This window comes from Phalacrocorax carbo, chromosome 3 (assembly GCF_963921805.1).
Source record: "Phalacrocorax carbo chromosome 3, bPhaCar2.1, whole genome shotgun sequence".
Lineage (NCBI taxonomy): Eukaryota > Metazoa > Chordata > Aves > Suliformes > Phalacrocoracidae > Phalacrocorax > Phalacrocorax carbo.
In genome coordinates this window covers 56,462,549-56,478,425 of record NC_087515.1, presented here as the reverse complement: position 1 = coordinate 56,478,425, position 15,877 = coordinate 56,462,549, and the positions used below count along the sequence as shown (strand labels likewise).

Here is a 15,877-nt window from a genome sequence, read left to right as displayed (position 1 = left end):
AAGAATGAGATCGGAGTACAGTAAAGAAAATTCCTGCTCACATTAATCTGGTCTAATCAATACTGGCTGTGAAGTTAAAACACCTGAATTGTAGACTGCTCAAAAACAGACAACATGTTCTGTAAAGGAGTCAGCTGATAAATCACCCAAAGTCAATCAGGACTGTAATATTAATTTCTTTACATATTAATGAAATCTGAAACAGGTTAGCTCACCCTTTGACTTAAACATATTTTATCTTTAATACCCTTTCTAAAAAGAAAACAAACTTGCTTCACAGTTCCTCAGATTGCTTACTTGCGATAGGAAAGAAGTGAAAGCTTGACCAGATGCATTTATATTTGAAGATGCAAGAAATACACTAATACCCAGCTCCCATCTGGTGATAGGCAATGAAAGAAGTGTTATCATTCCTTTACTTCTATACTCTCATAACATGAACGCAGAAGAAAGACTTTTCCCCCATTATTAAGATTTACTTCTCAATGAATACCTTTTTACCAATGCTCAATCTTTCTAGACCACAACTTGTTTCAATCAAAAATACTTCTGCAGCTATAAAGAGTAAGCGGCTCCCACTTTAACGAATCCTTGTATGTCATTTACTGTTTGTAAAAACTTTACCAGGTAAAGCAGGTAGGTCAGCAAGCACTTTTTGGTTGTGTTTTTACCTTTGAGCAACAGAATGAAATATGCACCTCCTGCAAGTTTCACTCTTCCCAGAGAGTGCTTTTCAAACCAGTTTCACCAGGCAGACAGCGAGAGGCTAGTTGTACATTGGGAATGAGTCTGATTCTATCCCTTCTGCCTGCGTTCCTCCATCCCAAAGAGGAAGTAATCACAGAAGATTGAACTTCTGCAGAGTTGCCGAGTTACAGGGCTAACTTATCTGCTGAGGTTGAGGGCTTTTAACCAGTTCTTCCAAGAATCAAGATCTGTATCAAGGTACTGAGAAGCATAGTCATCAAGTTTGGGCAGCACAAACATTTCAGCCTCTGTATGAAACTTCTCTCCTTCCCCTAGGAAATACATTTCCTGTCATTACTGCTTCCTCTCACAGTAACAGTTTCTTCCCTCACAGTCTTGCAATACTTCTCTCCATTATTTAGAACACAGTTTACACTCTGAGAATTCACAGGTGTAGTCATGGATGAGTGCCAGTAAACAGGTTTTATCAAGTCATCACTACCCAAACTGCAACATCATGTTGCCTGAAATTACAGGTGAGTAAGCTCTAAACAGGTGCATTTTGATCTCTCCTTTTCCTCCCACCCAAACCCTTACTTTTAAGTCTCTTTGTTTTCTCATCTATTCTACCACTATGAGAGTAATTAACAGCACCACCCACCCATACTTCTTTTCTCATTTAGATCAACTTTATCACCTTTTTAGAACCAAGATTTATGGAGTTAAGGGTAGTTTCAAATACAGCATTAAGAGTACTGCATGGTCATTATTGCTACTCATACTTTGAAATAAGAGATCTTGGAAGCTCATAATAGATATCATTGTATATACCATACAAGCTACTTCACTTCAGCCTCTTTAAGCCTGGGATTTGATACCATAGTTTAAGTTTTTAAACTTGTAAAAGACAGCCCTCTTAGGGCAATTAACCTTACAGCGTAGCATGTTACAAAAGGAAACAAAAAAATGTCTACTTGCAGACTAATATAAGCAGCAAAGGAAAAGATTATATTTACCTATAGTTTAAAGAGGATTACATCAATTTTGCTAGCAAGATGACCTTTTTGGGAAGGCTTAGGCCACTATTCAGTCAATTTCAGGACAGAGAATTCAATTCATTCTCTTTGCTGAGAAGTAAGGTATGGGCAACACTGTGGATTACAGAATCTACAGGGCACCTTCTTTTAAAAGAAAAAGTTTAAACACATATGTTATTACATGGTTTGGATAGTACCATATGGCTATGAACATATGGGTAGTTCACTTTTTAGTGAACAAAAAGAAGCGAAGTTACTGGTGCTTTATTCCACAAAAATCATTTAGCTCATCTCAGTCACTTGAGTGAGATTAGCGAGATACAATTCCTGTACCCTTCAGTGTCCCCACTTGAAACCATCTTTTGGCAACATAGAAGCAGTAGCAGGTAACTGTAGTATTACAAAGCTTATCTCAAGAACAAGACACAAAATACCCCCCAGAAAACCTCCACCAAGCAGCATGAAATTTCAGCCCCTGAGAACACAGCCAAACACCAAAACAGAGCTCAGCCCAGGTCTCTCTTTAGATTTGCCGTCAGCTTCTGTGAACTGCCAGCACACCAGTAACCCTCTACGAAATGTATGTATTAACTTGAGATAATAAGGACTGAGCAGCCATACCTCCCATCACTAATACAACTTGAACTGACACAAAGAACACCCAGAACAGCCAGGCCACCCACCAGCAGAACACACAGGGGTTTTTCCCTCCCCTCCTGCATACCTGGTTCCCACCAGACTTCTGAATGGTTCCAGCAGCTGAATCAAAACATCACTTGTGTGAGGTGCACTAAATCCACTTCAGAATATGAAAGGATACAGCCTTAGTGCTCCAGTCTGAGTCCCAATGGCCAGTATTTTCTGAACAGGATCAAATGCCAAGGCTGAAGGTTGATAGGGGAAACCATGGCGTACAGTCTAACAAGTCACAGCATCGCAGTAACCATGGGTCAAGCAGCAGACCAAAAATAAACAGAATCAATACCGTGTGTTAGGGAACAGGATTCAGTGTTAATCACAATTAAGAAAGGAACTACAAACCATTTTAACAATAGACAGAGAAAGTCAGCTGTCTTACGTGAACCAATTACAAAAGACTTTTTTAGTCATAATTACTCATTCATCCTTGATCATCAAGTGACAGTCATACTGTAACTTAATTTGAATCTTACATTTCTTCTGCACAAAAACTGTATCAACTCAGCATTTTATTTTTTCATCTACCTCATTCCCTGAGCAATCTTATTTTCAGCTCTAACAAAGGCACTAAACTATTAAAATTCTGAGATGTTCCTAGGAAGTTTAGCAACAAAGCCAGGCTTGTCATTAAAACTATTACAAAATACTAGACCTGCTTTTCTGAGAATCACTTCAATGTCAATCCAACAGGCCCCACATGACAGTGCAACCTCTCTCAGCACATTTAGAAAAAAACAACCCAAGCTCCACAGAACCAATCTCTCACCCTCTGCTTCCCCCAAATAGAATGAAAACAGACCCTAAAATAGACAAAACCAAAACACACCCCACCAAAGTAAAAAAAAACCACCTCAACCATAGGATTCTTTCTTAACATGAAGCTATTGGCACATTTCGCTTTTTGGTTAGCCAAGAGTAATTTGGTAATTGACCAAGCAGTAACTTCATTACACTTCTCAGGCTGCAATTAATCAGAATCAAGAACATAATAAAAACGTCACCTACTCTTATTTCCACTATAAACATACACAACATAAGCCACACAAATGCTAGCTTTTCCATTTCAAAACTTTTAGTTTAAAGCAGTTATTTTAGGACCTCGTAAATGGATATCAAACTTCTGATATACTGCTTTTACTTCACTGAACTTGCAGGCATACCCTGCAACTCTCAGTATTTCACAGTGAATAAAACCTAACTGGTAACAGCTCTGTTCTTTTCTGTGTCCTTCGTGAAAAACTCGCAGAAGTGGCAGAAACGCCTGCAACACTAGATAAAACAAGGAGGAGAATCCACAAACAACCTCATCCATATCAAGCCAGGCCATGGGTGCGTTGTAAAGATAAAAGTGGGTATTGATATTCAAATCAGTTTTTATTCCTCTTGGTACAGCTGGTGGATTAATTCGCTGCATCATTTTCTGAAGTGTGCAGACACGAACTGCAGTTACTGTATCATGCACAAGCAAATTAAAAAAACCAGGAACTTTTCCTGTCTCTGGAGAACATTTGCAACAGCAGCATCGGCAGCTTGGCAACACGCTGCAGCGAAACCACCACAAACGTCTACAGCCTTCTTCAGGCACAAAGGAACAGGATAAATACATTTCGAAATAATGCAGAGCGACAGATCCCCCGTCCTTCGGGCCCATTAGCAGAAGCTTCTACCCAAATGCCGCGATAATCAGCTCCGCACTACAGCTCGCTATCACTCCTTCCCCCATCCATCCCACTCTTTCTACGAAGCCTTCATCAACACGGTCAAGGCTACACGCACTGAGGAGCCTAGAAGACGGCAAACCCTGGAACTCTCCAGGAAAGATGACTACGGAAATCCAACGAGACCTGTACAGCTACACCCACCGTTTCCTTCCCTTCTCCTCGCCCGCCCGCCCACCCCCCCACCCCCCCCCCCCCCCAAAAAAAAAAACCAAAACAAAACAAGCCAACAAATCCACACAAGTAAACAGGAGCAGCGGGCAGGCTCGGCGAGCTGGCTGCCGAGAAGCAAAGCCCGCAGAGCCCACCGCGGCGGCGCACCCCCTTCCCCGGCCGCCAGCCGGCTCGGGGCTGCAGCCTTCGTTCACCTTGCAGAGCTGGAAGTGCTCGGACTGGAGCGTCTCCTGGATTTCGGTCTCCCGGTTCCCCGCCTGCTGCTGCTGCGCGGCGGACGCCGCCGAGGCGGCGGAGGAGACCGCCGTCAGGCCGTCCAGCACCTTCCTGATGTTGAATTTCCTCATGGTCCTCGGCGGCGGCGCTCCCCGCTCCCCTGGCCTCGCCGCCGCCGCGCTGTCACCGCCGCCCGCCCCGCCGCGCCGCCCCGCAGGCGGCAGACGAGCCCCCGCCGGGGAGGGCGGTGCAGGGGCGGCCCGCGACCGGGGGCGCCGCGCTCTCCGCCGCGGGGCAGCGCTCCTCCTCCTCCTCCTCCGCGGCGACGGCGGCCAGGCGTCAGTCCGGCAGGGCAGGGGCGCTCCTCATCGGGGCCCGAGGGCTCGGAGAGGGAGACTGGAGCCAAGCAAACAGGAGCCGGTCAGCCCGCCAGCGCCGCCGCCACCGCCGCTCCCAGACTCGCCGCCCGCGGCCGCTCCGCTCCGCGCCCCGCCCGCCGGGGCGCACGGCTCGCCCCGGACCCGGCCGATCCCGCCCCGGACCCAGACCCGGCCCGGCCGCCCCCCTCGCCGCCGGGGGTGCGCGGACTGCCTCGCTTCTCCGCGGAGCCCCCGCGTTCCCCCTCCTCACATCGTGGCAGCCGCGACCGCCGCTGTCATCCGTCTCTGCGTGCGTGTGTGTGCGTGTGCCGGTCCCCTCCCGCCGCCGCAGTCTCTCCCCCCTTCGCAGGCGCCCGCCCCGCGACTCGGCTCTGGCACCCTCCGCCTCCTCAGAGCTGCGTGTGCCGCGCGCCTGTCACCGGCGGGGCTTCTCCCGGCTGCTGCCAGCGGCTGCCGACACCACCGCCCGCCCCCACAACCATCCTCCTCCTCCTCCTCCTCCTCCTCCTCCTCCTCCTCCCGCCGCGGAGGGCGCCTCCCCCGCCTCACGGTCGCTCCCCCTTGCCTGACTACGCGGAAGCGCAGCGCCCCGGGGAGGAGCGGCGGTAGCGAGAGCTACCGCGACACCCTGCCTCGCAGCGGCAGGGCGGCCGCGCATGCGCGCTAAGAGCGCCGGCACCCGGATGTGGCGGTGGCCGCTCCCCCCCGCCGCGCCGCGCCACGGAGCGCCACGCCACGGCGCGCGGCGGCCGGGGCGGCTGAGGGGTGCGGGTGGGGCGCGGCGCGGCGCGGCGCGGCGGCGGGTGTGAGCCGGGTGTTGGCCTCCTCCGGCCAGGTGGAGGCGGGAGTAGGTAACAGGTGGTGGTGGCGGCGGCGGCAGCAGCAGCGCCGTCTGGGCCGCTGGCACGGCACGGCACGGCACGGCACGGCGGCTCCCGGGGCTGCCGTGGAGGGAGCTGCTCTTCACGCGTGGTTACACGCAGAGAACCCCCCAGCGGCTGCGGGGCGGAGGGGCAGCATTTCGTCCCTCGTCCCGGGGCAGCGCTGGCCGTTTCCCTGCGGGTTTGCCTGGCGGCACCGCCGGGAGCGGCGGAGCGGGGAGCGGCGGCGGCGGTGGGGCTGGCGGCGGGGCGGGGCGGGAGGCGCGTTTCCAACGGCAGTAACGGCTAACGGCGGGGCGCCATCCCCCCGCGCCCCCAGCCCGGCGGCCGCGCTGGTGGGAGCTGCCCGGGGTGCGGCCCCGGCCTGCGAGCCTCGGCCGCTCGCAGCCAGGCCCGGCTGGGCCGGGGCTGCCGGGAGCGAGCGGGCCCCGCCGGCCCCGCGCCGCGAGACGAGCCGCCGGGGTTACGGCAGCGAAACCCATTTGAGGAGGGGGCAAGGAGTTAACCGCTTGTTTCCGCTGACCGCTGTTGCGTGGTGTTCTGCATTCTGCTTTTGCTTTTCTTTCAGAGCTAGATTGCATTTTCGGATTAGTCCGTGGTCAAGTAACAGATATTACTCTTGTCTCGGTCGTTGTTACACTGATGAAGGTGCTTATTGTTTGCGACTCAACCTGAACTTTCTTTTCAACTGAAACGAACTGGAAGATCAGGCATCGCTTTTGGAGGGAAAACTTGTAGAGATGTGATTCAAGGCATTGGCTTGCATTTCCCAGCCTCGGCGCGAGTGAAGAAGGTGCAGAAGGCGGCTCTGCACGCAGTAAAGTGGTCCTTTTAAGCGCTGTTTTCAGCCTGATAGCCAAGCGTGCTTTATTAGCACAGGAGATGTAATAGTGCACAGAGGGATAAGCATAATCAGAATGCAGCAAAATAGTTATGATGCAGCCATCATCATAACCTCAAAAGTAAAAATTCCACAAACTCTTAGACCGGTAACCCCATGACAGTTTACAGCCATATTGCCAGCAGGTGTATGATGTATAAGCATTTGAAAGAAACCAACGTTGTTTATATATTCTTACAAAGTGACTGAGTCAGGAACTTATATAGCTGTTCCCCTGTGTTACAAGGACTGTTGGATGCTTCCTCAGATTGTCTTGGTAAAATGTGAGAGAATGCTTCCAGAGGTGGCAGAAGTCCTAGAAACAAAAGAAGTAGACTTAAATAAGGATCAGTAAATGCCCAATATAAAAATTAATTCTGCAAAATGTGTGCGTTTTCAGTATGTCTTCAATTATCCATTACATATTTTAGCTAGCCCTTTATAAATCACAGAAAAACATCTAATTTTTCCATCTATTCACACATGCTTATTGTAACACACTGCACTGGGAAAAATATCCCTAGAACTTGGCCATGTTTGACTAACTGGTAAACACAGGCTGTTAGATGTAAAGACTTTAAGAATGTAAGTTATAGTCCATTTGAGGTCTGTGGTCAGTATATGTTAGGCCAGTCCCTGCAAATACTCCTAGTTATAACTTCCATAGCACAACTAGCCTCATTATTTATAGTAATATTAATCACAGGAGAAAAAAAACTCAAAACTGGATTAAGAATTAAAGCACTCTTTTGCATACTACAGTCACTTTCAATTTCTTACCTTCTGTGTGCTTGGCCCTTGAATCCATTCTTTGACTGGACTATACATTTTTAGAGGAGAGGTTGGATTTCCTTTTCTGTTTACGTTAGCATGTGACACAAGGAGAACATCATTCATTATTGCAACATTGTGTCAATACTTGCAAACATTTAAGTAAATGGTGTAATATGCACAAGGTTGGGACAATAGCAGTTCTCTTCCCTCGCTCATTCTAGCTGATGCTATTCAACAAATCAAAGCTTTCTGGGACTTCAGCTCTTCCTGTAAAAAATTAGTGGCAACCTTTCCTCTCACAGGGACGTCAGTGGAAACAGTAGTAGGCCCTTTAATTTTATAGTTCAGCAAACATCCCCATTATCTCTCAGGATTTAGCTGCTGTATTTCAGAGCTTCTGTGGGGCCTCCAGCTCTTACCCAATAACCACATCCTGTTTACAAATGAGACCAATTCTGCTTAACCCCCCTACTTCGTGTTGCCCATTCAGACCTTCCGGCCTCTGATGTCTGGAGTCTCTTGCCAGTGTTTTATACTCCAGTCCAAAGCCCAAATGTCTTGCACAGCCAGTGAAGAAGCAGTCAGACCCAGATAGTTTGCAACATCTTTGAACCCAACGGTGACAGCGTCCAGCTGTGACAGAGCCACTGCTAAATGTTCACGAGTCACTTACCCCCCAGAAGTGCCTTTGGCTATACAAATCCCTGCCACCAAATGAATCCACTTGGCTTTGGTCTTTTTTGCCAGCCTTTTCTTACTTATCCTGTTACTTACAGCTTTTAGAATAGGAGAGAGAAGATGACCTGCTCATTTCTTGATCAGTATTCTACAGAGACATATAAGCAACCAGTATTCCTAAAAGGTATTTGAGGCAATGGAGCACATGGTGTTGGCCTACATACCAGTGCGATTCCCACAGACCATTAGCTGGTGCAAGTCAGACTTGTTGGGCCTTTTGCCTCAAGATAGATAATAACGTCACAGGTAACTCCAGAGTGCAGCCATTACTGTGCTTATGGTCTTTTTTTCTCTTCTTCTTTTGTGGGGTAGCATTTGATGGAATAATCCCAGAGGAGTGGGTAGGTAGTGAAGCAGCAGGTCCACACGTGGTGTTTGTCATTAGTTTGTACATAATCCCTAAAAGGGTTACTAGTTCTATCCAAAGAAGGCAGTGTACTCCAGGTGATTTGCACACCATAATAATTATTGCACGACTCAGCATGGATGAGAAAAGGACCATCAGAAGTGACCTCAGGATCTCTGCTCAGTCTCTAACAGCACTAAAGCTTTTGACAGTCAGTCAATCCAGGCTTTGAAGACTAACTAAGATGCTTAGCTTTCCTGAGAACTTCTTAATGGTGCTTAGTCACTCACAGTGCAGAGTCAGGATCGACTGAGCCCTAGCCAAACATTTCCTTGCCATAAATAGAAAGAAGCTGGGAAACATTTCTGAACTAATCCTTTTCAGGTTGTTCTGCTCAAAGTATTGGACAGGGCAGTGTAACCGCAGCTCCAAGTGAGTTTTGGAATCTTTCCTGGCTGCTGGGAAACTGCTCAAGCTTTCTAGACTCAGAGCTGTTGCGAGACCAACATCTGTGATTTCCCCCCCACCCCAGTGATCTGCACTGGTGACAGATTCTAAGGAGGACTTCCAGATACAGGTGAACTTTTTGATATTTCTGCAGCTTAATTTGCATAAGTTGTAAACAAGAAGGAAATTAAAAGCATGTGTCAATTAGCTGGTCAGCTCCTGGAAAAAATCTGTGCTAGTACTTGCCATAACCTAAATAGGAGATGAACTGTCTACTGTTTGTAAATTTACCCATTTCAGAAACATCCTGATTGACCATGCCTGTACTGATGTGATGAGTTCCTGTATCTGGAAGCCTGTGTGGCCTTTGGCAGGCTCACAGATCATGGGCATCTTTTATTAAAGGCTGTCAGGGTTTAACCCCAGCCAGCAACTAAGCCCCACCCAGCCGCTCACTCACTCCCACTGTGGTGGGATGGGGGAGAGAATCAGAAGGGTAAAAGTGAGAAAACTCATGGGCTGAGATAAAGGCAGTTTAATGGGTAAAGCAAAAGCTGCACATGCAAGCAAAGCAAAACAAGGAGTTCCTTCACTCCTTCCCATTGGCAGGCAGGTATTCGGCCATCTCCAGGAAAGTAGGGCTCCATCACGAGTAACAGTTATTTGGGCAGACAAACACTGTAACTCCAAATGTCCCCTGCTTCCTTCTTCTTTCCCCCAGCTTTATATGCTGAGCATGACATCATATGGTATGGAATATCCCTTTGGTCAGTTGGGGTCAGCTGTCCCAGCTGTGTCCCCTCCCAGCTTCTTGTGCACCCCCAGCCTACTTGGTGGTGGGGTGGGCTGAGAAGTAGAAAAGGCCTTGACTGTGTGCAAGTGCTGCTCCGCAGTAACAAAAACATCCCTGAATTATCAGCACAGTTTTCAGCACTAATCCAAAACATAGCCTCATACTAGCTACTGTGAACTCCATCCTAGCCAAACTAGCAGAGGCCTATGGACCAGTGTGACTAACACCCTATGTATAGATGCCATTAGGCTCTATGGACATGCATAGCAGTGAGAGGGCACATCCTGCTGCTGCAGAGACTGCACGAAGATTCCTGCACATTCAGCTCAGGTCAGCAAGCATAATCACAACTGTGTATTTTGGTTTTTGAAAATATGACTTGGAAGAGCTCTGCAGCATTGATCTACCCAACTAGTATAGACAATAATACACAAGTGCCAACGTAGCTGTTGTGCGTTGAGCTAGAGCATGGCAAAAGAAAGAGGCATGCCTGTCTTAGGAATAATGTAAGGAATTGTTACTAATTGACCACTGTGGGTCTCTGACTGCTGGCCTCTGCCAGTAGTCTGACAAGAGGTGAATAGCTATAATGCACTAGCAAGGGAGAGTCCCTAAGGCAAAGGGAATGAATGACAGCAGCACTATGCGATGGAAATGTGAGACTTGTGAAAGAGGTTGTGCTCCGTCCTTCTTAGTAACTCACAAGCCTATTTGCACTTTTGTCCCACCACTGTCGTCTTGGACCAGACAAAGGCAATGTCAGCTCTTAAACTACACACAAAAATTTACTGTATCTAATGAAAATATGTTTATTGCTTATTATCTATTGACCTATTCACATACTATTCTCATCTTCACTGATGATACACGGTCCCTTCAAAAAATATTGTACTTAAGCATCCATCTGTCTGTTTTCATGAGATAGACGCACTTTAAGAAATAAGTAGCACCAAAGAAATATTTAAGGAAGATGTTAACACCACATTTTTTGTTTTCAAATTTACTTTCTTTATTTTCAGCCGTGTCTTCAGTACCTAAGGTCAGGTCATCCTAGCAGCACAGTCTGACTGATTTGGCTCCAGCCAATCCTGTCTAAAGGAATAATTTCTTTTTCTGCTTATCCAAATCTTCTTTGGCCAGTGCAGGCATTTAATTAATTTCATTCTTATGTTGTACTAAAAATGCTCAGTTCTCTTTTGTTCATGCTGTCTGTTGATTTCTTCTACATTCTGCATTGCATTTTACTTGAGCCTGTGCCAGCTCAGTTAAGAATAGAGGTATTTCAACCCTAGCATCTACTCTACTGCTTCACGCTTTTAGTTATAACAGCTTCCTCAGTTGTCCTGTACCCTTTAAATTAACCTTTTGCACAATCAAAACAGGCAGTTTTGGTGGCAGGATATTAATTCTTTTTCATAAATGTTTTTCTGGGGTATAGTGTATAATCAGTCCTAGGAGCAGGGTTCACAATTCAGGATGCTTCCCTTCCAAGCAGATATTCTGTAAGATGGAGAGATTGTCTCCTCCTGTCACCTACTTTCTCTTTGGAAAAAATCAGTAAGTAAAGTATAGATTCTCTTTCTATGACGGACAATTTCCCCTGGCTTGTGTCTACTCATTAGGTAGAAAGTGGTGTGTCTGAATTAAAATTCTCATTTTCTTGTCATGAATAAGCAACGCCAGGGCTAGGCAGCCACAGAATGAGCAGTTCCGAAGTGCAGTGTTGTGCTTAGGCTCCTAATATCCACATCTGTTATACTTTGGATCTGATCCTTTGTTAATTTCTTCCATTCCTAACTAATTATATTTCTATCAATACTTTCTTGTCTATGAATTAATCTCATAATGCTTATCTGTCACTTGAGCTGACGTGTTTTGGGGTTTTCAGTTGCCGAACATTTATAAGAAAATTACTCGGATGCTGCTAGTGGATTGTAATGATTTACAGGAGGAGCACATAATATGTACATTCAACATTTAAGTTTGCTTAATATGTTGTAGTTATTCTTCAGATGCCAAAGCAAAATTACAAATAATGATACTAAGGAATTTCTAATTTTAACCTGATCTATGCTATCACTTCAACATGTAATTCACCTTGTGTTTCCTTCAATGCAGTCTGTGCACCTTCTTAACAGTATTATAAACTTAAGCTGCATCAGAAGGTGCAGATGATTTATTCAACTGATAGTATGACATACTTGTCATCAGTACAAAACTTGCATCATTACTTGCCTTATATCATATTGCTTTTGCAATTTGTTCTATTTGAAATTTGAAACATTAATGCAAAATCATATAAGCACAGAATAACTGCAGTGAGAAGGGATCTCTGGTGGTCAGCTGGTCCAATGGTCCACTCAGTCATAAACTGGATCCAACTACAAAGTCAGATCATGTTGCTCAGGGTCATGTCTAATTTTTACATGTCTAATTCTGTAACCTCTGCTTTTTGCATTATTACAAAATAAAATTACAATTTCACATTGCATGTGCTGCATTTCTGTTTTCTCAGTTTTACATTAATAGTAGGCCTAAGCCAGGATTAAAACCTCAGACATACAACGCTAGTACAGTCTGAATATGTTTTAAACAAGGTAAGGCTTTTATCCATCTAGAAAAATGTGGGCTGATACTTCACTGAATAGTGAATATTGTTTCATATGTATTCATCGTACACATGGTATTTGGTCAAGTATAATACAAGTGCTTCTTATTACAGTGCCACTTTAAGACCTGCGTAACAGAGTGAAGTATATCTGTCTCCATTAAAAGGCAGCAAAATATTACAAGTGAAATCAACACAAGCTTTATAAAATAGCCAAATTAAGATGAAGTGTGAGTGTCTGCCAAGTGAGGAAGGATTTTATTGGACTAAATGAATTAAAGCTAAAACATGATGGACAAAACTAATTTATCCATTCTTAAAACAGCTTTATAGTGCTGCAATTTTAAAAATGTCTTTCAAATATAGTGATCTGTTTATATACAGTATTTTGTATGAACTGTAGTCTTTCAGACAGGATCTTTCATCAGTGAGTCATTTTAAGTGACTGCCCACTACAAGGAAAAGGAAAAAGCTCACATATTTTATTACTTTCATTGTAATTACAACGCATTAGTTGTAAAGGGATTCCTGTTTTATAGTAGTTTAACAATCTAGACAAGTACTAATTTAGACTACAGAAACATTATGCCTTGGTTAAAAATGGCTACTATTTCACTGGTATTTTTTTCTTCTTCTTACTTTAAAAGCAGTGAGTTGTATAAACTGCAAGGCTAGGCATGCAAGCAAGCAAGCAGGGAATCCCTTTAATGATGTTGCAGATAGAAGATCCAAAATGCATCTATGCTTCATTTAATTTTAGGCTTTTTAAGTACATTTATTTTCATTCATGTTACTATTTTTCTGTGAATGTAAACCCTTCATGTAACACCAGTTCAGAAATAATACCAGATACATATTTAAGTTTTCTGATTAGCTCAGTTCTGTGAGAAAATTTTAGATTTCAAGACAACTAAAAGATTTCCCACAAAAAACCCAAGAGTATTCTGTATGGTTTGAATGTCATTCCAAGCACAGCAAACAGTTCCTCTTTCTGCATTTTCCCCCCTCTGTCCCAACAAGTGAAACAGGAGGTGAAATGCAAGGACAACTGAGACTTTCCAAAAAAAGTGCTAGTGCCCTCTAATTTAAGGAGAACATAATAAATTGAAATTAACAAGGCAAATAATTGTTTCAGAGAAAATAAATGGGTAACAAGGCAAATGGGTAGGAGAAGCCTAGAGTCCTTAGGACAGATTCCAATTTATTAAAGTCTGACAATTCTTATTTCTCCCATTCTTTACATTTTCTTTAGATTCTGTCCCAAGACACTAGTCAGTGAGATTCTTGAGTAGGCTTTATGTCCAATTGGTGACTTAATCTAAGACTTTTTGAAACTCTAATTGAGGCAATTGAACTTTGGCATGTAGTAACTGAATTAAAGCCTAGAGGAAATTTTAAGCTTTAATTAGATCAGCTCAGCAAGTATTATAGTGCATGGCATTGTCCTGACCAGAATTTAGACCTATTGCTGGGATTAGGTTCAGCAACTTGATTTATTATCACAGTTTTGAGCTTTACTCCAGGCAATGTGTGTAAGGCGTCATTAATATCTGCTCCTCAGATCTCCCTGTGAGTCACCATCGCTTCCGCTCTAGCACCCCAGTTAGGGCTGGTTATGGTGCCAATTAGGAGTAGCCAACATTTATTAATCATACCTGGATTTTATTGTGCATTACCATATAGATGCTAAGGCCAAAAAGACAGTTTCTGAGAAACGGTGGGAGAAAGACTATTGGCACAGAGGCCCACCTCTTTGGGCAATGTAGAGAGGTTAATGGGAAAAAAGATTATCTTCATTTTAGCAACTGAAAATTGACACAAACGCACGCTAAAGCTGTGCTGGTTTAGCCATGCAAGTATCTGGTATGATTTTTACTGTGTTGTACAGCTATGCCTAAATTGCTATCTACAGTGGAAGCTGTTTAATTTGCATTAGATTTGCATTTTCCTCCTTACCCATAAAGCAAATAGCTTTTCTGTAACAATGTTGAGGCGTGTCCAGAGATATCACAGAAGCGACAGGCACAGCCCGAGGGTACCCACACCTCTGCCTCCCTGCCAGGTTGAGGAGATCTGTTTTCCTCTTCCTTTGTCCACAGCCAGCCCCACTCCCTGTCCTTTGCCTCAGGACACTGCATGCTGCTTCTCATAGAGGCTGAGTGGCCCTTGTGAAGTTTTTAAGGCAAAAATGGCAACTAAGCTTTTGAAAAGTACTCCAGCCTAACTAATAAATACTAATCTGCACTGACTCTGGGCCATAAAGGTTTCATTGTAAAGCCGGTTTGATATATACCCTGTTGGGGTGCTGTGAGGGCCAGTGGCTCACTGGCTCGTTGGGGGCTGCCCATGGAAGTCCATCAAGACAGGGTCTGGCAGACAAGGCCTGACCCACCCCATCCAGGAGCAGACACCTAGCAGGTCCCAGGGCAGCCCCAGCCCTGGGCACCGGGAACCTCCCTAGGGATGAGCTGAGGCTGGGCTGGAATGTGGGTCTGGGGCAGGGCAGCTCTGTGGGGAGCTGGAGACCCGGCCCTTCTGCATCATTGCTGGGGAAGGGGCTGACGGCCCCAGGGACTGATGTGCGGTCAGGGGCTGTGGGGGAGCCCCGGCAGGCCAGGCAGGGACGTTTCTGGGCTGGTGGTGCCACCAGGGCCCTGACATTTTCATGCCAACCTCTAAAGTAGCAATATATATCTGAAGGGCAGTGTGCTGGCTTGGCTGGGATAGAGTTAATTTTCTTCATAGTAGCTAGTATGAGGCTGTGTTTTGGATTTGTGCTGAAACAGTGTTGATAATACAGGGATGTTTTCATTACTGCTGAGAACTGGTTATACAGATTCAAGGCCTTTTCTGCTTCTCACCCCACCCCACCACTGAGGAGGCTGGGAGTGCACAAGAAGCTGGGAGGGGACACAGCCGGGACAGCTGACCCCAACTGACCAAAGGGATATTCCACACCATATGACGTCATGCTCAGCATATAAAGCTGGGGGGAAGAAGAAGGAAGGGGCAACGTTCAGAATGATGGCGTTTATCTGCCCAAATAACTGTTACTCGTGATGGAGCCCTGCTTTCCTGGAGATGGCCGAATACCTGCCTGCCCATGGGAAGGAGTGAAGGAATTTATTGTTTTGCTTTGCTTGCATGTGCAGCTTTTGCTTTCCCTGTTAAACTGTCTCAACCCATGAGTTTTCTCACTTTTACCCTTCTGATTCTCTCCCCCGTCCCACCACAGTGGGAGTGAGTGAGAGGCTGTGTGGGGCTTAGTCGCTGGCTGGGGTTAAACCATGACAGTCTTATTTGGTGCGCAATGTGGGTATCGAAGGGTTCAAGATAATGACAGGTTTGATTGGAACATGCTAGATTTAATTTATAGTTGTTATTGCTGTTTAGCTATTAATCGGCAGGCTCCTGCGCTTGCCATAGGGCTTGCTTGCCTTACTGTATATAGGAATCTAGTGCTCGTTAGTGGCTGCTTTTTGCTTTTGCTGCTTGCTGT

At 45.7% G+C, this 15,877-nt stretch overlaps 1 protein-coding gene and 1 long non-coding RNA gene across 2 annotated transcripts in view; one reads left to right on the top strand and one right to left on the bottom strand.

Moving 5' to 3' along the window:
* Positions 1-5,382, bottom strand: part of STXBP5 (syntaxin binding protein 5) — a 109,595-nt gene extending 104,213 nt beyond the window's left edge. Inside the window, exons 1-3 of the mRNA XM_064446994.1 lie at positions 5,162-5,382; positions 4,510-4,927; positions 2,545-2,642 (exon numbers count right to left, since the gene is read on the bottom strand). Of these exons, the coding sequence (XP_064303064.1) occupies positions 2,545-2,642; positions 4,510-4,662 (251 nt within the window). The 5' untranslated portion in view covers positions 4,663-4,927; positions 5,162-5,382. The remainder of the gene's footprint in view (positions 1-2,544; positions 2,643-4,509; positions 4,928-5,161) is intronic.
* Positions 5,383-5,475: 93 nt separating this feature from the next.
* LOC135312564 (uncharacterized) lies at positions 5,476-7,059 on the top strand. The gene is made up of 2 exons (XR_010372168.1): positions 5,476-5,762; positions 6,361-7,059. It is a non-coding gene; the product is annotated as an uncharacterized LOC135312564 (long non-coding RNA).
* Positions 7,060-15,877: the final 8,818 nt, after the last annotated feature.